At 40.1% G+C, this 23,259-nt stretch overlaps 2 protein-coding genes and 1 non-coding gene across 3 annotated transcripts in view; 1 reads left to right on the top strand and 2 right to left on the bottom strand.

The window, feature by feature from the left end:
• Positions 1-1,488, bottom strand: part of LOC138017009 (palmitoyltransferase ZDHHC15B-like) — a 16,249-nt gene extending 14,761 nt beyond the window's left edge. Inside the window, exons 1-3 of the mRNA XM_068864211.1 lie at positions 1,340-1,488; positions 1,114-1,140; positions 799-893 (exon numbers count right to left, since the gene is read on the bottom strand). Of these exons, the coding sequence (XP_068720312.1) occupies positions 799-893; positions 1,114-1,140; positions 1,340-1,484 (267 nt within the window). The 5' untranslated portion in view covers positions 1,485-1,488. The remainder of the gene's footprint in view (positions 1-798; positions 894-1,113; positions 1,141-1,339) is intronic.
• Positions 1,489-1,580: 92 nt separating this feature from the next.
• On the top strand, positions 1,581-1,653 carry Trnaa-agc (transfer RNA alanine (anticodon AGC)). Its single transcript has one exon. It is a non-coding gene; the product is annotated as a tRNA-Ala (tRNA).
• Positions 1,654-3,368: 1,715 nt separating this feature from the next.
• Positions 3,369-23,259, bottom strand: part of LOC138017007 (transmembrane protein 131-like) — a 33,556-nt gene continuing 13,665 nt past the window's right edge. The window contains exons 16-31 of the mRNA XM_068864208.1: positions 22,131-22,301; positions 21,371-21,475; positions 20,217-20,375; positions 16,484-16,588; positions 16,257-16,343; positions 15,672-15,821; positions 15,315-15,387; positions 14,816-14,930; positions 13,378-13,617; positions 10,957-11,020; positions 10,094-10,251; positions 9,316-9,455; positions 8,789-8,984; positions 7,938-8,279; positions 6,131-7,557; positions 3,369-5,280 (exon numbers count right to left, since the gene is read on the bottom strand). Of these exons, the coding sequence (XP_068720309.1) occupies positions 4,400-5,280; positions 6,131-7,557; positions 7,938-8,279; positions 8,789-8,984; positions 9,316-9,455; positions 10,094-10,251; positions 10,957-11,020; positions 13,378-13,617; positions 14,816-14,930; positions 15,315-15,387; positions 15,672-15,821; positions 16,257-16,343; positions 16,484-16,588; positions 20,217-20,375; positions 21,371-21,475; positions 22,131-22,301 (4,413 nt within the window). The 3' untranslated portion in view covers positions 3,369-4,399. The remainder of the gene's footprint in view (positions 5,281-6,130; positions 7,558-7,937; positions 8,280-8,788; positions 8,985-9,315; positions 9,456-10,093; positions 10,252-10,956; positions 11,021-13,377; positions 13,618-14,815; positions 14,931-15,314; positions 15,388-15,671; positions 15,822-16,256; positions 16,344-16,483; positions 16,589-20,216; positions 20,376-21,370; positions 21,476-22,130; positions 22,302-23,259) is intronic.

Here is a 23,259-nt window from a genome sequence, read left to right as displayed (position 1 = left end):
TGCTGAATACCCCACAGCACCTCACCACTGTTGTTTCCACTAGGCGGCATTCATTGAAGAACGAGTTGGAATACAATAGAGCTCATTCTTATTCAAAGAAATGCAAATACGTTGCAGGGTATTCTGCAATTTAGCCACCATGCATAAAGAATCTTAACCCTGGCAGAATTGGGTACAACATTGATTTAGCTAATTTGGTCTATGGTGGGGAGGTCTTCAACTTCAACCTTCATTCTGGCATGACAGCTCTCAGAAAATGCACCAATCCAAGCATAAAGTCTCTGTTACGAGCCTAGGAAGGCCCATCAGGCCGGCGCTTATCTCTGGTTTCCGTAGCATGAAGCGACTAGGAGTATTTATACTCCTCCCTGGATGGGATGCTAGTCCATCGCAGGGACCATGACAGCTCTCAGAAAATAAACCAATCCAAGCATGCATAAACTTAACCCAACAGTTCTACATGTAAATGAAAGTTATGCATGGTAGTATATTTATTTATGGTACAACTGTAGGTTTCAGTGGCCACAGTTCAAGACCTGTACCCACATCCATAGCCCACACAAAAACTTCCCTGGTATGCATAGCTCTGCTGCCCTTGCAGGATGGCACTATTAAAAAAAAGCAATGCGCTTATCTAAGCACAGTACTTTATCATTCTCGTTTGCTCAAATACACATGATTATAAAAAAGTCTCGACTTTAAAGCGTAAGATCACGCATAATAAATGCCAAATCAATTTTTTTTCTGACGAATCGAAAAACAAGACTGTTAATTATAAGTCGTGTCTGTATCACAAACCTGTGAAGGAACGAGCCCCGTGGAAGCCCATATTGTCCGCCAGTACGAGATCATCAAAATGACGAAGAATGGATGATAAAAAATCAAATACACAGCTGAAATGTAAATAGGAGTGCATGAGTCGCTTAAAATCCTTTCAATGTGCAACTACACCTTTAAATTCATACATAAAAACTAAAAAATCTACGGCTCTTATTTGGCGGCTTTAATTTTGAAAGTCGAAAGATCAAACGAAAATATATTCTCAATTCTTGACGAAACAAAACCTGTTTTTGCATTGCGGAACCAACTAGTATATTCTTCCTCTATGCTTACCTCTTTCGTAAAGAGATTGAACACTCTCTAAAACGGAAAGAAATTTAACAAAGAACCTGTTAGTATACACAAGATTGAAGATAAACGGTTGCAATGACCTCGATGGAGCCGCAAATCATTGCTATGAGCAGAGAGACACAAGTAAGTTCTTAACTCTATTTCCGTTCTGACTATACATAAAATCCGTTGCAAAGAAACGTTCAAAATGGCTAAGATATGGCCTTACCGAAACAAAGAATCACAACATAAGCATAATAGGACCAAACAATCACGGCGTTGATAAATAAAACTGGTATCCATTGGAACGTTTTTAGAAGGCAGGTTATAATGGCAGACATAGCCATGATTTTTCGAAAGTATGTTGTTAGCATCAATGATCATGCGCATTCATGCGCATGTATTGCCATTTGAAAGAAGTGACAACCAAGTGAAATTTAAATAAAAAATTTCTCCCTTGTAAGCGAGAAGGGGGATTAGCTCAAATGGTAGAGCGCTCGCTTAGCATGCGAGAGGTACCGGGATCGATACCCGGATTCTCCACATTCGTATCTTTTACTTCCTTCTCTTTTTTTTCTTTCGGCCTCTGTGATTTAATTTTTCTACTAACTTCTTGGACAACGAAAAAAAAGGGAGCCAATTCTTTTCAGCAAACTTTAAAATTCTGTAAAAAATTCACATTCCCCACAAACTTTACTTGGATGTCATACCACAGGTCACCCAATTAGCAGTGCTTTGGTTTTTTTTGTTCGGTTTAGCCTGGGTCGCAGACGTCATCTAACACCGGTTTGTAGCCTCTGCAAAGCAGGGGTCCGTTTGTCGAAAGGCTCGAAACTCTATGGGCCATTTTCGCATGTCACAATTCTCTCTGTATCTCAAAAACGGGGAGGATTTAAGTCATTAAATTTCACCGCCATTTGCTTTTTGTTACCTTGAAAACATGTTAAAAGATTGGCTTCCCAAAACAAGTGGTTGACAGTTTTACAAAGGGCTTTTCGAGCCCGAAAAGTTTGCGGGACTTTCGAGAAACGGGCCCCAGTGCCGAAATCCTCATTCTGGGACCCCCAGCAGCGTACCAGGATTTGAGTACGCGTCATGATTGGTCTGTGAAAAAAAAAATTGTTCGATTCGCCGTCAATGTGGAGCACAAAACTGGTAATAGCCAATCAGGTTAAAAGGAAATTTGAAACGAATTTCCTCTCGGTGGGTTTTCCGTTGACTGTTACTACCCGTTATAACGTTTATTTTGAGCTTTAACATAGTCACTTCTCGATGTAAGTTTACGATATAAGGACTCTTCAATACTTCCCACACATTTCTTTATTTTTCGAACATACAGACACACTGTTTGTGTGGGTTCCCTGTGCAGAGTGTACAGAAGGCACCGCGGGTGACATGAAAACGCTGTATACGGCGTAAAAAGTGGCAGATAATTTTTTTAATAGGTTCTCTTCACCGGTTTTGAGTTTTTAATTGTGGCCAGGTGAAAACGACACGAAGACGTTTATAGTGTGATAACAGACCAATTTACACCTCGATGGAATTTGACCGTCGGGGTAAAAGAAGTCCCGAGAAGGACTGTTGGCAGTGACTGACGTTTCAGCAACCTGAGGGGAAATCATTTTCAGAGTCGCTCAGGTTGTTGAAACGAAGATATTAGCACTTGAATACTACTCTGTAAATTCGAGGGTAAATAAAGTTGATTGATTGATTGAAACGTCAGCCACTGCCAACGGTCCTTTTCAGACTCCTTTTCACCAGGACGATCAAATTCCATCTGGGCATGAAACTGATGGGTTCAACCCGTTTTTTAAAACTTGCTAGCTACAATATACTGCATGCCAGTATTGTGCACGCGCCGTGCGCTATTCTCGACCGTCGTCGACATATCAGTTAAAAAACGATAGCAAACTTACTAGAGCCTCAACACCACCCAAAAATGTATTCAGAAGCAATCGACCCTGCCAAGGTGGCGAAGGTTTTCTCTGGTCACATGATTCTACACACATTGCCACCCCAAGAGAAATCTTTAGCTCATCACCTTTTCGCATAGCACCCTTCATTTCCGTTTTACTCACTAAATCCATAGCTTGCGAGCAGAATCATAGGAAGGATGAATGCTCTCCAAACACAGAAAACTCGTGAGGACTGGAACGGATTGGACAGCAATCTCCTCAGGGCCTTACCGTCACCAGGCTGATAAACCTCTCACTTCATATATTTCTCTAACTCCTTTACTAGCGGCACACAAACAATGGTTACATTTTGAAAACTTTATTATCAACAATTCTTATAAAATCCTCTACAGTACAAAATGGTGACAGCATAAAAATTACCCAAACAACTCACTTTGCACTCACTTTAGTTATGACAATTTTAATGTCAAAACATTTAAAAAACAATAAATACTATGATCTTCTTTTGATAAATAACGCGGGAATGGTCTTATGAAGACTAATGTAAGCACGTGCGCATGACGTAGCAGGGCCTAGGAAGAGAAAGAGAACGAGAAGGACTGGCATTCAAGCCAAGCTGCTACGAACAGAGTCCAGCTGGGAGGGATTCTTTAGGAAATATTGATTGACGAAAACTTTTGAGGCTTAAATATATTTCCATTCTAGTACATTCTGGCAAATCAACAACATGATAGCGTAATTCGAGCCCTGAAAAAAACTGATACTGTTATGAAATGACTGGCCTCTCTTTTTTGTATTACCAAAGACCTAAAATCTGTGCCAGCCCAAAGCTCACAAGCACAGTTCAACGTAGAAGAGCCACGGTCAAAACGATTCATCGTTTGCGCGCTGCACGGTTCAAGAAACAAATAAGGAACTAGCGGTTCTTTTTTGGCGCCGGGGCCTTCTCTAATAACGTACAGCACATCATAAATTGCAATGAGAAGTAACAAAGACAACGCAAGTCTACTCAGACCTTCTTTACGCGAATTCTTGATCTGTGATGCCCATTCAACGCTTAATACCAGGAAAAAAAAACACTTCAAAATCCTAAAAAATTACGAAAACCTGTTTTTTCCCAGTAACAAATTTGATGTGCTGGTGCAGTAAAAAACTAAGAAACAAAAAAAAAAGACGACAGAGAGCGCGCCTGAGACAAGGCAGTTCATTTCGTATTTCGTTCGAGAAAATTTAGCAGGAAAAACTGCCAAAGCAGTGAGAATAGTTACCGAAAGCGCACCGTAACGGAGTAATCCTCTAATGACAACTAAATCGCAACAACAATAACACCAAAATTATCAAATCTGGAACTGAAGCTGTCGCCGGGAAAGCGCTTATTCCGAGGTAGGAGGCCAAGTGGAATTTACACCAGACGGATTCCAAATGCTGCTTCCCAAGGAACCTAAGTGTTCAAAAGAAGGCTGGACTTGTGAATCTTGGCTTTGCTGCGGCTGTACTGGATAAGATGCAAATGAAGCTCCAGAGGATGAGGGCACAGGATCGGCATTGGAGCCAGGTACAAGATATCCACTGCTCCAGATAGAAGCTACGTCAGGAGGGGCTGTCCATCTTATCTCTTGTGAATTGAATGGGGACTCCCCCCTTGAGGAAGAGCCAGACCAGTTATCAGGCATGTGACTGAATAAAGCATCAACGGCATTCGCCTCGGAATTGATAGGTTGCGTCGGGGCCGCAGTAGAAGGATAAACGGACCATCCATCAGAGTTGACAGGTGACTTGCCAACATCCCATATTTCAGCCATGGTTTTGTTGCTGGTAACTGCGCTGTCATTCATGTTGCTTGCGTCCAAGAAGTTCACCCAGTTGTTAGAATGCCAGGTATTCTTTCCATGCAACTGTTCATTTGCTGGGCGTGATGAAGCGCTGAACAAGCTGTCAGGGTTGTTGCAACACATATCAGTACTGTTCCACAAGCTGGGAGGTCCATTTGAAAACCCTCTACTGTCTGACAAGCCCAGATCACTTAAGTCAAATGGACGGACCTTCTCCTCGAACGAAGCTGACTGCTTCTTCAGGGTGTTGCGGTGAAATGGTTGACTCTCGGCAAGTGACGGACGGGAGGACTGCAGATATGGCGATGTTGCTACTCGCTCTCGCACAGGGCTGCGACAAGTCTCTGGAGGGACAGACCAAAGGTTTCGCCCCAGTTTCCCAACACCCAGTTCTTCGCCCAATTTGCTTGATCTACTGGCACCTGAAAGCAACAAAAATTCAATCCGTCGTGCATGAAAAGTGCCAAGTACGATCCACAATCAACTTCTTCAATCAAGCCGGATTGACACATGGCCAGTTCTCCTATTATTGACGGTTTTGGGAATTGCACAGCTATTACAACGGTTCTCAGGATTGGCTCAGAAAACAATGGACCAAAACGAACCCAACCCTAAAAACAATAGAGCTGCGCCCTAAAGGGATCCAATGAAATTCACAAATTCCAGCGAGAAGAAGACTTCTCTGTCTATTGTTTAGTTTCAAACTTCAGCCTCCTTCCTGCCGGTATTTGTGAATATATTTACGTCAAATGGAGGGTAACCCTGTAAAAATGCGTCCTTAGTGTTTTTATTCAGCGGTCATGGAGAACTTGAAACTGGACTATTAACATCACAAAGTGTCCCCTAAACTCCAGTCCTCAACTAAAGGTTAATAGCTGAATTAAAGAACGTTAAGCCTTACACTCACTTCATTGATACAAATAGGTATAGATATCACAATTGGGCTTTCATCTAATTACCTGCATTTCTGGCATATTCCGGACATAAGTAGTCTGTGACGGAATCAGATCAGTGAGCTTAAGCAAGCGCGTTTTTGAGACGAGGACGGCAACGGAAAGAGAACATTTCGAGTGCCAGGACAGTGGTGTCTCCTAGACTTTTATACCAATCATCTCTATGGGAGAAAAGATACTTAGCAATGTGAATGTGGTTGTGTGAAGACACGTTTCAAGGGGAAACAACTCACTTCCGGTTGCCGTCCGCGTCTCAAAAACGCGCGTGCTTAAGCTCCCTATTCATTTTGTTACTACGGTTCAACGGTAACATCCTTACCAGATGCAGACCAAGATGGCACAGATCCACTGGCAAGAGGAACTGAATTTGTCCCCTTAACACGCGCCTTTGTTCCTTTGGTTCCTGCTGCCTTGACCTGCTCGCCACCACTGGTACTATCACTACTGACAATGCTGCTGTAGCTACTACTGCGGCTGCTGCCACTCAAGAGAGTAGAAGACGTGGGAGGTGGTGAATCTGATGGCAGTGTGGTCGACAGGGCCGGTGATTTTGTGTACGCCTTGCACTTAGTGAGTTCAGTGTCGTCAAAATTGTTTTCTTTTGAGGACGCTTGCATGTTCTTGCCCAAGGCCAATGTCATGACTGCAGCAGCGATGGCATGCGGTGATGTTGCGCCAGCGGCATCTCCAATTTCACTAGCCTTACCAATACCACCAGGGTTGTTAGCATTGTTTTGACTTTTACTAGCATTGCTTTGAAACTTCAGAGGTAATTCCAAACTCTTGGGCCTTCCAGAACCGCTTACAAATTGTGCTTCTGCCTTCTTAGATTTACTAACAACAGTTTCCGTGGCTATTTTACTTCTCCTTCCTCTCTCTCTTCCAATGTCAGCTACGTCAGCGGTAGGCAATTGGCTATTTGGCTTCGCGCTAGCCTGCTGCTCCTTGCAGCTGACCAGTTGTATATTGGGCAGACTTCCCTGACGTGTTCTGTTTACTTCTTTTGCAAGCTGTTGTGTTCTACCTTCCGGTACAGACTTATCAGACGAACCATCACTGTAGCTATCATCCGATAATGCCCCTTCATCGTCTCTACTTTTCACTGCCATGCTGTCTTTAATCTTAGTTTTCTTGTCTTTTTCTTCTTTCTTGCTCATGGCTTTCACTTTCCTCTTCTGTTTTCCTTTTGCTTCCTTGATGTCCTTCCTAGATGCCGACTCGTGCTTGTTCGGAATGACAACACTTATGATTTCATCGTTGAGATTTTCAGGACAAGATCTGTTTTTCCCTTCAGTTTTCCTTGTCTCCTCCACCGCTCTATGTTCAACTTTCCTTAGTTCTGTGAGCTTTTGGTTCGTATTTACTGGCTCATCCGTTACAGTTCTTACAGCTGTTGTAGCATTCTTTGACCTGCTGTCTCTTGCACTAGGAAGCGTTTTGCTGTCCAAGGACGGGCAAGACGACCGAACGCCTCTAGACTCACTATACTCAGGCGAAGGCGGAGTTCTAATTGATATTTCACTTTTTGTAGTCCGATTTCGCATTCCACTGGTCTCTTGCCGTGTTCCGCTGGCTAACCCAGTTTTATTATTATTATTTGTAGGTGAACTGTCTGTTAGGCTTGTTAATGCGCTCTCACTGGTTGAAGTTCTGTTGTCCGATGTTACCGGTGTTGCTTCTCTGATATCATGAGTTTCTCTTTTGGGTCTCTTTGGTCCAACGCTTGGTTCATCTGAGACAGGAACTCTGACGATAAAAGGCAAACAAGATATTAGTAGGAAACGAGCATATTCTAGAAAATAAAACCATTTTAGGAGGGGTCCCGAATATGTTATTCAGCGTCCCGATCACTTTCATGCTACGTCACTCAGCTTAATAAAGGATGGATAACATTTTTTGCACTTTCCAACCAACCAGAAGAAAGGCCGAGCTGATAATCCACGCGCCGGCAAGAAAAAAATTCTGGCCGAGGCGCGGAGCCGCAAAGTTGACACTGACCACAAAAGACATGAAATCGTTTTACCTTAGATGGAGCCAAAAAAATTCTCCAGTAACTGCTCCTGCTATCATAAAATTCTTGTGCAATTACTACCTTTACCATCACAGTATGATAAGCATAATCTTACTTGTGTTTCTTGACTCCAGCTATTGCGTTTAGATCAAATATCGGTCCTGGTTTTTCTTCCCCTTTCATCTGCAACACCAGCACCTCTGGGTGCGAGAGAAACACGAGCCTGCGCGCCTCAGCATGAGCCGCAATGACCACAGCTAAGAATACAAGGGTCATAAGAACAGCGGCAACAATTTGAATTACTGGTTCCCAGGAATTACGGCCTAAAGCAGATGAACAGAGGGGGAGGAGATGAGTTGGAATTGTCGCTACCAACGTGAACTCCATCACACGTCCAAGTGTAGTCCTCACTTCCAGTCTGCGAGTTACTTTTGACATGGAAAAGTCGGGAGTAAACCTGGAAGAAACAATTAAACAAAACTAAATCCTGAAAAATAACCAGTCTATCCACGAAAGCATTCTTTATCCTTTGCAAATTTAACATCTTTGATGCTCTTTGAAGATAATCCGTGCGGGAGAAAGATTTCTCTTCTAGAAAATTGTGGAAAATTGCTGTTGTTTTCAATGCCTGAGTGTTCTGCTTTTAGAGAAGGGCGAACCTGTAAGGAGATTGAGTAAAATCGATAAAAGGCCTTTGATTAACGAAGAGAAGGTCTTCCACTTGGTTGGCTAATTGGTTTTTGAGAAGAGGGGAAAACCCGAAGTACCCGAAGAAAATCCTCTCAATGCCTTTCAAACGCCGAGTCTGGGAACCGACCCAGGGCCACAACCAAGGGAGGCGAGTTCTTTCACCACTACGTCATCAAACTTTCCATTAAGCTCGTCAGTTTTACAATCCAGCAAAAAATCAAGTAAAATTGTTTACTCCCTTTATAATACGTAATGATCCAAAGCAGCTTTACGTACGTGATTTCTATTTTCCTCGATGTATTTGGTTTGAGGATGAAAGACTTGCAGTTAATTATTTTGAAGCCATATCCTTCACATTCGTAGCCATTGATAAGCAGCGAGCTAATAAACACGGCCAGTTGACCAGGATTGGTGGCTGTTACTGTCTTCATTACAGATAACGAAGGTAAAGACCTAGAGGGAGGGGCAGCTTCTACAATAAAAAATGTAAAATTAAAGGACAGCGTTAAACCAAAGACTTACTATCAAAACAGGAGAGGTTGGCCTGTTGAAACTCGATGTCTAATTTGATATTTTTTTCCTGATAAGCCATGCTTTAGTTGTTGGAAATGAACTAAATGGTTGAAAATAATCTTGCAAAGCACTAAATTTATTCCACAAAAGAATGGGGTTTGGATCAGTGGCATCAATGCATGGCCTCACATCTTCGTTTTCTTAGGTCAAATATTTCTTATCTTAATATCTGTTATCTTACATCACTGCCCAAATGAAAAGTGACTACAAAGTGTCACAATTGTACTTACTGTGACAATCAGCTAGCTGACTTGGCTTAATCTCAAACAGCAATTTGCTATGGGACCCAGGTCTCTGCCCATTGAGAGTAAATTCACCCCGAGCCCCTTGTCCTTGAACTACTATTCCATCTAAAACGGTGAGGTTATTTCTAAAAGAAAAACCACATGACATCAGAACAACTTTTAGAGCAAACCACAATTTTTTTTTAAATTTCAAAAATGGACGACTATGGTGTCAGCAACCTTTTGCAGAATAGAGTATTTTCACTCAAGTGATCAGTAAGTAACCTTGTTTTTCAACCAAGACGATAGGAAACGTTTGCATGATAATAAAGCTCGATTCCCGGAGGATAAGTGGGGGACATCAACATGACCGCTGTTCCTTTGTTTAGGGACACCAACATGGCCGCCGTGACGTCACGTGAAAACACTCTATAAGCCATTTCCGAATTCATGTCTGTCTCCTCTTCAAAGCGAGTCTAAGTGCGAAGTTTTGTTCTACTTTACATATGAATGAAAACTAATTTTCATAAAAAAAAACTTCGCACTTAGACTCGCTTTGAAGAGGAAGCAAGCATGAACGCGGAAATGGCCTATTCAAAGAAGTTCGACCTTGTTTTGAGCGTAGTCTTCTATTGCTACCAAATTTGATAGCTGAGGGTAAGGAGAGTAACAACATCGAGGATGCCAATGATGGAATAAACTAACAACTACTGACAGCTTAAATTCTAACCAAGGCCACCGCCAAAAAGATAAAGATTAAGCTTAAATAAGCCTTATCGCTTACCTTATAAGAAACAGAGAAGTTTTGAGTCGTTCGTCTTTAGGCTGAAACCTCATTGGAATCGCGACAGTTGATCGTGATTTGAGAACAGTTACCATAGTGCCAGGTGCAGGGGAAACACTACTCCTTAAAAAGGACGGTGGAGAAATTAAGGTATCCCCCTGAAAACGAAAACAAGTACAAATGGATTTTATTTTCGCATACTGCCATACTGCCTGAACTTGAGAAGAGTCCGGCTCTGTATTTATTTCCACGACTATCAATTTGTTAAGTGGCATTGAGCGGTTTTAAATAAGTGTCATTAAACAGAAACCGACTTTGCCAATCAACAAGCAAAAACTGAAATGGACCCGATCAACAGAAGAAAATACATGCTGCCCGTGCTGACAGGTGCTAAGCACAGCAAAAGGAATGTCACACTTTGATTTGATGTTTCCCTTCTGATTGCCCGAAAACGCGTCGCCATAATCATATTTTACTAAACCTCTGTAATCAAGTTCAGGGAAAACTACAACGCAAAATCCCCTTGGACGCACGAATGGAAAAAAGGAAAGGAACTTTATTTAAATAGTGTCTAGTCTTCTAGCGTTGAAGCACTAATTGGGGACACTGTCTACTGAAATTAACAATAAACGCAAATCAAGTCAAATGTTGGTTTTTGAGGAGAGGGAAAATGGAACCCGGAGTACCCGAAGAGAAACCTCTCGGTGCACAGTAGAGAACCAACAAACTCAACCTACACATGACGCCGAGTCTGGGAACCCAATCCGGGCCACATTGGTGCGAGGCGAGTGCTCTCACCACTGCGCCATCCCTGCACATTGAAACACCAACGAATTGACACTACCTAGATCATCTTTTTTTACCTCATCTGTTGAAATTGAGAAGGTGCTTTCATCTGGATCAAAGCCATAAGTTTCTGTATCAAACCTAAAACAAAACAAAAAAGGGAAGCATTGCGTACGTGTCGTTGTGCAGTTAATTGTGCAATAATTGTCAACTGAGCTACATTTTGTCTTACAATACACTTTGACACTGCAAAACACACATTTTTTTGATTGCTGGAAAGTGATCAGAAGGAGAAGATGAAACGTTCTGCAAAGTTTAAAAAATTTCTGTACAGCAGATTCGGAGCCACTTTAAATCTGTTATTTTTTTTTAAAGTGGCTCTGATTCGGCAGTAAATAATGTTTTTAAACTTTGCAGAAATTTTCATCTTGGCCTTCTGATCACCTTGCAGCAATAAAAACTTGGGGTCACCGAATTTTTTTTTTGAGATATGAGCAACTAAAGCCAAAAAAAAGATGTTTGTGCTGGGTTTTCCCGTTGCCAAGGTAACGTGGTGTAACTAGTTAACAGGTTGCTTTAGTGGTGTCACACTATACAACGTTTCTTACAACTTGTCTCGTTTTCCATGATCACCTGAGGTTAAAGGAACATTTTCATTGGCTGACACTGCAAAAACCGTTGTGCGACAAGTTGCAGGACATGTTACACTACGCAATGATTGAAAAATTCGTAGCAACATTACGTGAAGCGTTGCGGAAAGTAGAACTTAATGCTACTTTCTCCAACGATTTCTGCAACTTGCCTCGCAACATTTTAGCCCCTGCAAGATATGTTACATTGGGTAACGTTTCGTTCAACTTATATCATCATGGCACTACGAGACAAGCTGCACGAAAAACTGCACACACTCTTCAATTTCGTGCCTGCCACAACTACCTCCCACAGGGTGTAGAAAAGAGTTGTCAATATAACAGTCCAGAATAATTCGTGTACAACAACAACAAGCTTCACTTGGCCCAACTCAAGATATTAACACTTAACAATATTAATACACCTTATTCCAAAATGGACACCTTTTTAAAACTTTTTTGTTTGCTTGCAGATTAGCCCTCGTTCAAGGTTAAATATTCTTTTGAATTTGAAGGTTGAAGGCCAAGAAGGGCTAATTTGCAAGCAAACAAAAAAAATACTAAAATCCTAGCCATTTTGGAATAAGGTGTATTAATTAATAAGTCTTTTGCAACTAGTGATCACATGGTATAAAAACCGCCTTACTGGAGAACAAATTGCCCACTCGGACATCTAAAACATGACGGTTTTTGTATCATGTGATCGCCAGCTGCAAATGGCCCATTACAAATACTCATGAAGACCGATTCAGCTAACTTAATATTGTACCCAATTCAAATATTTTGAGAATAAAACGTCTTGTTCAAAGTATTTCCATATCATTTTAATGTGAATGTTACATTATCATGCAAATGTAACAAACAAAAAAACCTTAAGGCCGAGAGATTTGAATTGGGTACAACATTTAGTTAGCCGAATCGGTCTATTGTGGTGGAGCGATGAAGAGAACCAACTGCACCAGAAATTCATGATCATGACCCGGAGTCTACAACTCCACTGTGTTCGTGTCACGCCGTTTTCACAGACCGATTTATTTTTAGATTGAATTTCCCGTGAATAAGACTCCCAGAGGAGACTGATGACCAATTGCAAGAAATTAACCTGATGTCATAGGGTCACTGAACAGGAGCAGCTTTTGTTTTTTTCGGAAAAGGAAGTCTAAAAATAGATCGGTCTGTAAAAATTCCATAACATAGGACCAGCATGGGAGTTGTAGACTCTGGGTCATGGGTGCCTGGCTGCACCTTAGCCCTATCACCTACAAGGCGGCCCCCAAATACAAATACATTTTGAATAGTTTGTCTTTTGCAGATGATTTAAAAGTTATGCAATGAGATCTTCCTTAGCCACAAATTGTCATATTTTTACACTGTAATCTTTAAATCTTATTTCTATTACACGTCACAAATTGCTACAGTTTACAAAAAATGATGGGATTGTTCCTATCCGGTGAAAAAACCACCTCTTCCTTTCATTTCCTAAGAACTTTTACTTGTTTTTCAATGAAATGCATAGCTGAGAACTGGGACTAGTTGCGCATGCGCCTTCTAGCTGAAGTTATGTCAGATTCCCATTGAAAAAGTTACTTCATAGAACCATCCATGCAACCTTTTTGTAAGGCTCTTTGACTAAAAAGCTTCCCTAGCAACCATTGTCTTTCTGTAGTTAACTGTCACCCCCCATTATGCATGTTACTTTCATCAGCTTCGAAGATGGCATCGATGGAAGTTAACCGCAATCCTCTGTCAAGTAATAAGCATTGCCTTACGCATCAGGGAGAAATAGAAACAAACAAGCCCAAGAACCATGCGTAAAAAACCGGTAACTGAATTTTAAAAACATAAAGCCTATCATACTTCGAAACTTACCTATCTGCAAGTAGATCCCAGACATTCTGAGAATACAAGGCCAGAGGAACGACTTGAATGACAACGGACACATCTGCAGGATTTTCAATCACAAAAATCTTGGAAGAGGAGTTTCCAACATGAGTAAGAGGGAACTTGACAGGTTTGTCAAACGAAAATGATGGCCATGAAAGGCTTGCTACTGCTGGAATTTTAAATCCTTTGACTACATCTGTGTCAACTGTGAATGATACATTAAATCTGGAAAATAAACACAAGAAGAACCTAAGCAACGTACAGAATACTAATTTGCTGATTTTTATCCCAACTCAATAAACAGTAATTAACAGAAATTGACTTATTTGTTAATAATAAGTATTATTGCAATATGAACTGTAACATTCGCTTTTATTCTTGCTAGCCATGCACCATCACCAAAAAGGCATTTTTCTGAAGACCTGACTTGCAATAGACCTTTTTACCGATACGGCGACCATTTTGATTTCCATTGTTTCGAAAGACATTATGGGATGCTCAGGGGGCAAATTAATGTGTATTTGCCCCCCTGGGCATCCCATAATAGCTATTCGAAACAATAGAAATCAAAATGGCCGCCGTATCGGTAAAAAGGTCTATTTTGAGTGGGTTTTTGAGCGACTTTCATATGGCCTTGAAAAATAAACGTAAAAAAAGAACGTAAACAAAAATGCAAAATACTTAATTGGCTTATCAAACAAAAACAAACAAGCACAAATTTTCATTGGCTTGGCGAACGTGGATGCAGACAACGTCATCTCTCCGTAGATAGTTCTGGAAAGAGACCGGCATTTCGCTTTGACGTCATTTGATTTATGCAGTAATGTGATTGGGCAATCGAACTGTTTACTGCCCATATTAGGAATCTCCTTGGCGGGAATAAGGAGGCTTGTTTAATCTTGCCAAACATTGGACCTTGAAACAAACTGCGAACACTTTTTCAAGATCATATGGAAGTCGCTCTAATGGAGTGGCCGGGTGTGAAAATACTCCTAGCCAATGGCCTCAGATGGTTGAGCATCAGACTACTGCACAAGGAGGTCATGGGGTCAACTCTGGTTACACCACCACTCAGGGTCCTTAAAATAAGTGAGGATAGAGTTCTACCTTTGTAATCGCATCTGCAAACAGTTAGACTCTTAAGCATTCTAGGACAGGGCATACAAAAACCATAGGTTCCATTTCACAATCCCTTCAACAAAAAACTCTGAGGGACATAAAGAACCCGAATGCTATCCCCAGAGAGGAGAGAAAAGAGTTTAAGGTGTTGTGTTGTGTTATGATATTTTATTATTATTATTATTGAAGCTTAATCTGTTTTGTGACCACTTACAACAGTGTGTGTGAGAAAGATTTTAAAAACTAAGTATAATAACCCCAATAATGCAATTAATTGAAAACAATCTCAAAGACTGGGACATACTTATGGTTTCCTGCACGTTCTAAAGAAGAGAACATTTTCTGGTTATTTTCAATGAAAGAGGCATCAAGTTCCCCAACTTCAGGAGGCAGTGAAAAACTAGACAGCCACTTCTCCTCTGAAAAAAGAAACCCATATTAGCAGTGCTCGAAATGAAATGAAAATCCTGGCTTTCCCTAAAAGCTGGGGCAACCAAACCCATGAATTTGGTTGCTCTGATAAATCCTTGATTGCCTATACAGAAACCCCCAGCAATATTAAATGAATGCAGTGTTGAGATGTATGACCACATGGCAATCAAGCTTAAATATCCAATATATCTTTGTGTGCACCTGTCCAATGGTTTTTTGTGGAAGTCTGGGTTAAAGGTTTGTTCTTTTCAAAATTACATCTTTGATCTTGACTTAGTAATCAAATAATTTTATGACCAACAAAAAATGCTATCTTAAAAGAAATGTCCTTCTCATTACCTGAAAGACAGAACTTCAGACACTTCCCCTACCTTCCCCTTCTTTTATTCCAGTATAGCAGTGGTGTTTACAGCCTTTTTGGGGGTTATAAAATAGTTGACCAACCTGAATAATTGAAAAATGATTAGAAGTCAACAAACTTGGACTAATCATGAATGGCTAACTGCTAAGTATCACAGAACCAAGAAACAACCTTTACACAAGCAAGCCTTACATTGAAGGGACTGGTTGTTCACAGGCAGAGAGGGTAAGCAAAAGAATAATCGAGAACACAGAGAATCAAGAGAAAAGATCTCCAAGAAACTGCACCATGACAAATACCGGTAATTTACTTTCAACAGGCAGAATGAAGGGATAGATCATTGTTCTTACGCCAACAGTTTTCTCACCTGGATTTTCTGATTGGGAAGTAACTTCACCTCTGAACTGACAGGTTCAAATGAGAATTGGTCATCTGAAGGATAATGTTGGACTGACAAAAGCTTCAATGTATTGGAAAAAGAACTAACAAGTGTCAAACTCTGGTTTAAAATCTGACCCTAAGGAAAGAAATAAGGTCATTATGATTACATGCACCTTTCATAAACATACAAACTGTGAAGTTCAACTTTGTAACATACATTTGTTTCTGGCCGAATGTTGCCAATCATATGTGACTGACAGATGGTGGACTGTTTAAACAAAAAATTGACAAAGTGCAGATATTTCCAGAAATGCAAGCCAATATTGCTGCAGTCAACAATTTTGATAAGCGTCTTTTAAGTGTCCCCAGCTGCCTCTTCTTGTCAACTTCAACATCAGAGAGAGACAAATTACTAAAATGTATACTGTAATTCTTCCACTTTATCACTAATGCAATAAGTATAAGAAACACTTCAAGCACAAGATTAACGTTAATTTTTAACTAGGTAAAAACAATAACAATAATTTATAACTCACAGCATTAGGAACTAATCAAGGTTCCATTCACTTACTGGAAAACCAGGATTAAAAATAACTGTTGTTGGACATGCAACTACTTTTCCATCCATTGCTTTTAAATGCAGAGGGATATGAAGAGTCTGGAGAGCAAAGATGACTGTTAACCCTTGGTAATACGAAAAGGTTTTGCAAAATCTACGCTGTTATGAAAATAATGGTATGACTAATGGAAATGAAGTAAGAAGTAAATTCAACAGCAGCACATGCATGCTTCACTTGCCTCGTAATCAGTATCCACCTCTATTTCACCAATGTACTGCCCCTCGTGCTTGGGAACAGCAACTTCTACACTAAAATATGTTACAAAACCAGCCTTGATCGACACCTACAATTCAACAGGAGAAATATTATGTTAGTTACATATAGATGACTCTAGACTAGCAAATTAATTTCAATTTGATAATTAAGTTTTAGCAAGGACAGACCGTGGCGAGAATTCAAGATTTTACTCCTATAACAAGGAAAATAAATATCAAGTATCAACACTCTAGAAATAATACACCTCATTCCAAAATGGCCGCCATTTTAGTATTCTTTTGTTTCCATGCAAATTGGCCCTTATGGCCTCGTTCAAGGTTAAATATTCTTTTGAATTTTCTGCTTGAAAGCGAGGCGACAAGGGCTACTTTTTATGGAAACAAAAAATACTAAAAATGGCGGCCATTTTGGAATAAGGTGTATATCACCTTCTCAGATCAGGGTAACATGTATTGACTGATTGCTACCTGTGCTTTTCATTACAGCAGAGGATTGATATGGGAATTAATAACCCATTCAACATTAGATTTGCAAGTCCAAACACCAAACATCAGCAATGCTGCCTCCACCTACCCCCTGCATGATTTGTTTAGAATCGCTTTTGCTTTTATTACGTGGAATGCCGAAGGCATCCACGTCTTAAAACCGGGCTGGAATCTTTTTTTTGTTGGTAGTCACAAATGTGCATACCCCACGGATATTGAATTAATCTCCGATCGGGTGGACTGGTTCATATTCCCTACGGTATTACCAAACTTCCCTGCCCCGAGGAGAACTCCTATATTTCCCAAGCCATCACGATTTTTCTCTGATAGCGCGTTAGACCACTCGGCCACCGTGACACACTTCCGTCAAATTGGTGAAAGCAAACATTTATAATAGAATCTTTCCGCCCGCCATGATTGTTTCAGTATTAAACTATTCGATAAAGTGGATAGATGCCTTTTCTTTGAGAAAGGCAAGCTTTAAAGGTAAGGAGAATTTTCTACGTTATTTCTAGATCTTGCTTCGTACTTGTGTGTTCCACTGTGAACATTATTATTTTGCATACAACGAATACTTCATTAGAAGCATTCTTCATAGAACGAATACGTACTGCAATATTTCTTGGGAACCAGTTTGTTCGCCGTTTTGATGTAGAAAGAAAATAAGAAAATAGCTTTGAACGGCCAAACAAAATAAAAAATGAAATCAAAATTAGCTATCGCCGTCACGGGGACTTCGCAGCCGTCCCCCATCCAAGTACTAACCTCATTCGGAGGAGTTTAACTTCAGCTGACACTTGGACTAGCATCAACGATTGTGATCTTTATGTTAAATTCGCACATAGATCTTGTCGAACTTTATAATTATTAAAGGCCTGGCCAAACGCTCGCAACATTTCAACGCAACATCTTGCAACACTGTTGGGCACAACATGTTGCGAACGTTTGGCCACCCTGTTGCGATATGTTGCGTGCGTTTGGCCAGTCCATTCAACACACGTCGCAACATCATGCAACAATGTTGCGTTGAAATGTTGCGAGCGTTTGGCCAGGCCTTAACACTTGAAAAAAAAAACGCACTAACAAAAACCAGGTGTTATGCCGTCATTTTGTCACAGATGTATCCTTTGTTTCGTGAGTTGTCAGTAAACACGCAAGGTATAACTTGATCACAGGCGGCCGCTAAAATCGATGTCACTTCCGATTTTGCGATTTTACTTGTATGACCAAAAGTACGATAGAAAAATTGAACTCTGATGGAACGTAACAAAAATCTCCCGAAATGTTTTTCGCTGATGGCAAATTGTTTTATTCTCGATCGACACTTCCTAAAAGTTCCTTCTGCTCTCCTTAATATTTATTTACTTTTTCGTCAATATTTGTTTTGCATAAAGCAGGCTAGCAAAATCTGTACCTTGCGTGGTTTGGATTTTTGAGCGTTAAAATAAAATTTTTGGGCGTATGTTCCTGACAGCAAAAGTCGCATATTTTAACGTCCCCCATCCAGATACTAACCCCGCTGGAAAGGGAAAAAAAACTTTAGTAACATTGGTCTTGGAAAGGTGTCAGAAGCTCAGAGTACACGCTTAAGCTTGTGGTGAAAAAGAAGTTGTAAATGATCAACATATCGGCTTTGAAGCCAAATGTTTCTCGATTTCCTGTTATTTTCTTCAATCGTTCTGGGCTTAGTATTTTACTGAACCACATGTCTTCTTAGAGGGTATATAGCAAAGATGTCTACCATGGCACCGTGATGATTTACGATACCAAACAATGTCGTGTACTATTAGAGCTACATATTGTGCGAGGATTTGAATCTCCTGGAAAAAACAAAACGCCGCTCAGTTCACAGTTATGGAAAAAAACACTGTCAAGTTACTGCACTACCACACGCAATGCGTTCTTGGCCAAGGACTACGGTCAAGTACTATTGTACAACGTACGGTACTTTTTCAGTGCCGTAAGGGGCAGGCACAGAACAGTTTCGGCTGTTTGTCTGTTCTCTCGAAAACGATGACAAGGGTTTTTTGGGTTTTTTGTTCAGCTCGAGTGTAGAATCAGGACGAACTGTTGTAGTTTCTGATAACTATTTACTACTTGTAGCTTTTGTTGAATTGAGAGAGTTTTGGCGATCTCAATCCGGACTGGACTACTGGATTTAAGGATTTTTCTTAACGAGATTTCAAGTTATTGTGGAACGTTTGGTACCAAGTTACTGAAATCAAGATTATGGAATTGTAAAATTAGAACTTTGGACTGGACTATACAACACGCAATTACGGAATTTTTTCGCATTGAGAGAAATAGAGCACGGATGTTGTCTTCTTGTCTTCGCCACGGCAAATTTATACAGTTTGCAAGGAACTAAACCAGGATTACAGAACCAGACGTCGTTTACAGGGCCCGGTTGTTCGAAAGCCAATTACCTTAATCCAGGATTAGCGTAAACTTTTGTTTCATGTTTTCAACTTTTTGGTCACAGTTTCCTTTGCTTATTTTTGTTTTTCAAGATGGACGTCTTCTAATGTAAAGTTTGTCTGAATATCAGCCTTGAACAGCATATAGGAGTAGAGGATAAAACTCGTTTTAAAACCCAGTTTCTGAACAACTGGCCCAGGATGATAAGTTGTTGAACTGTGATTTGTAATAAGTTTTTCGGATGATTTAAGGCTGATCCTGTAATTTTTGGATGAAAGGAGTTAACGAAGCAAGTAAAACTGTAGGATTTGAATTAAGTCTCCTTCCAAAAAATAAATAAATAAAAGATCCCGTATCCTGATAACCTGCTAATAGGGCTTCGTTGTTTGCATTTGCAAATTTAGTAACATTAGTAATGAGTTTTTAAAACAAACAACTTTAAGTTATATTACAGATGTATCTTTCTAGTAATCTTTCGCCATTTTCCGAAGTCTACCTGTACTTGAAGTTCACTGTAACTGGACAATTTGTGTTAACTGTTTGCGCATTCCACGGATACGCCCTTGTAGGCGTCTTGTTGTACATAATTTTACATGTATGTACCATTGCTTTTTTTTTATCTAAGTCTTCCTTGAGGAGCATGAGACAACAAAAACATGATAAAGCTATTTACGATTAAGACTCAAAGTCAAGTCTGTATCAAACATGGACTATATCACATAGTTCAGGATGTGTTACGCAGTTAATTATTGTTGAGATAAAGAGCATATGTGTAACTTCGTAAGATCTTACCTTGCCATCATTAGCTTGCTGGGCATTTGCTGGATGTTGTTCAGTAGTAGTAGATGGGGTATTGTTTCCTTTAGCATGCTTGCTTTCATTGATAGCTTCACTCCCTAGTAGTTTAATTCTTCCAAACTTTATATTACACTCTATTCTGTAAATAGTTACCTGAGAAAACAGTAACCACAACTCAATTAGCATAAACAGGACCAGTTGTCACCACCACAATGATAGTGTTAAGACAGACTGGATGGTACATTGTACTTGTAGAATGTCATCACGCACTTTGCATAAAATATACAATCTTGCACCTTAATGTATACCATACCACACTTCACATAAATTACTATATTAGGTCACCTGTCTACAAGTCTGCCACTTGCATTAAATGTTTTGACATTAAGTCTCTCTCTTGCTTAAATTGACTAAATAATCAACAGTACTGTAGGCCAGGCTAAAGCCTAGTTTTCAGATGTCTGGAAAATCCCAGAAGATTGGGATTTCACAGTTTCCCAACCATCCCAGATTTTGCAGACTAATTAAAACCATAAATAATAGACATCCCGGATAATCTTTCTATTTTCCCGATGTGTCCTAGATTTTTGCGATCATCGGCAATCATTCCTGACATATGAAAACTCATATTTCTGCTGTCAGAGACGTCTGCAATGGTTTTAACTTGTTACCAATCTTGCAAATTGCAATTTTTGGCGCACTTTCCATTTCCTGCAAAAGCCACTATTAGGAGAATCTGGGACAAGTATCTGGCGATTTTCTCATATGTTGGTAAAATCTGGGACAATTGGGAAACTGCAATCGTCTGGGATTTTTCCAACATATGAAAACTAGGCTTAAGGAGAATCACTTTTCAATTTGATACTCAATCTCGACCCCAGAGCTCCCTGAAGCAAAGTGTCTTCTCATTGGTTTTCGTGAAGAACAATCCAAAGCGTTCCTAATTGGTACATGCATTCATGTTAGCAAGAGGAGTGAGCAGGCGCTGTAGAGTTCAAATAGCCAATTTTTGGCTATGAGAACCCTAGTGCGCATGTTCTCCTAGTGGACATAGAGTTTCCCAGAGCCTTGGGTTGGTCCGAGGCTCTTGTGACAAGAATGTTTGATACTATAATAATAATTATTACTTGGAATCTAAATGTGTCTACCTCTATTGGATTATTGTTGAAGATTTTGAGAAGTTTCGTTCTATTCTCTGCTGTTCCCACTGTACCATAATCAACTACGTCTTCTTCAAGTCCATCCACAGCATACTGAAAAGGAAAAAACGTGTTGGAGGGATTGACTTCTACAAACAGAACTACACATTATAACATACAACCTTGGAGGGGAACAAGCTTTAACTCTTCACAACACCACTTAACTTCAAAAGTAGATGTATTTCTGTAATCAATTCATAACGAATTGCCAAAATTCCAACAATACTACAATCATGTTGATATTTTCATACATCTTTAAAGTACGTGTAACCACACCGTTGGCTGCATCTCAGATATGCTTTAAGGTGACTGCACGATGCAGTTATGAGCTATGCTGTCAGTCGTTATTTGACTCTGTAGCTGCGTGATGCAGCTCTAGTCAAAGACCCACATTTCAGCCTTGCATGCTCACCATAGAGTCTCCAGTAGCTCAGTGGTTAGAGCAACCGACTAGATCACCGAGGGTTATGGGTTTGACATAGCCCCTTAAACTGCACTTGAGACGATTTCACTTGTCGGTGGGATCTGGTTTATTATTTTATGGGTGAAAGGGTTAAACAAGGCCAAGAAAGCTCTGACATTCTTTTAGGGACCTACAGTATACCCCTCTTAAACCAATAATTGCAAGTCTGTAAACATACATGTACGTGATGAGATTTTCTGAAGAGAAAAACATACCACTAATTCTTAAAATAAAATGATTAGTAACCTTCAGCTTCCCATCAAAGCAGTGGATTGGTACAGTGAATATAGAAGCATTTGTATAAACTCTAAGAATGGTAGAAAATGCTATATCTGAACCATTGGCCAGGAATTGAACATAAAATGGAGTAACTGTGCTCTGAGGAGGTATCCTTGCTGGTTTGGTAAAATTTACAATCTGTCAACAAAACAAAAACAAGCTTTTCAACCCTTTCATCCTGAGAGTAAGATCGACTTATAGATTTTAAGGCGCTGTTACACCATGCAATTTTTCGTGCAACTTGTCTCACAATGCCATTGAGACCGGTTGCAGAAACTATTGCAGAAAGTAGAATTCATTCGCAACAAATTTTAAGCATTGCACAGTGTAACTTCTCTTCTGCAACTTGCGCCAATGAAACTGTAACTTTGACCTCACGTGATCACTGAAACGAGACAAGTTCCATGAAAAGTTGCTCAGTGTAACACCTGTAAAACAACTTGTTTCCTAATGTGAGAACGTTGCACGAAAAATTGCATAGTGTAACAGCACCTTTACTCTGTCTAACAGCTGATGATTTCACTCATAAACAGGAGTCACTTTTGGGGTGAATGGGTTAATAGTCAAAACCCATTTGGGGGGGGGGGGGTGGGGAAGGAGGGTGGTTGTTGGGGGCATGGATGCAAAATGCTTTAACTTATTACGCTACTTCACAGGCACCTCGCCTTCATAATTAAAAAAAAAACAGTTCACTAGTACAACATAGTTATGCACCCAAAGTCAAATGAAGAATCCAGTTTGCCAATTATAAAGGCAGGAGGAGGTGGACCTGCGACATGCAAAGAAAAATCCAGTTCTTGATCAAAGTAGGATTTGAACCTGGTGTAAACTGCATGCAAATTCAATACCCTAACCACTGAACCACATTCAATCAACCCCAGGGTTTTCTTTAAAAAATAACAATGGTTTTCACACACAGGTAAGGAATCAGCATTCAGTAGCATGCATGGTTGTCTCAAAAAAAAAAAAAGTTGTTTACTTAGCTATTTTCAACTGTGTGTTTTGTCGTTTAACTCATAAAACAACATGTTGTCAGCTATTTACATTTTAAAGGCATTGACACTTCATAGGCAATAATGTACTAGCTGTATGTTGG

This window comes from Montipora capricornis, chromosome 9, assembly GCF_036669925.1.
Source record: "Montipora capricornis isolate CH-2021 chromosome 9, ASM3666992v2, whole genome shotgun sequence".
In the NCBI taxonomy this organism is placed as follows: Eukaryota; Metazoa; Cnidaria; class Anthozoa; order Scleractinia; family Acroporidae; genus Montipora; species Montipora capricornis.
Note: the sequence above shows the minus strand (reverse complement) of the source record. Positions and strands in the feature narration are given on the sequence as shown.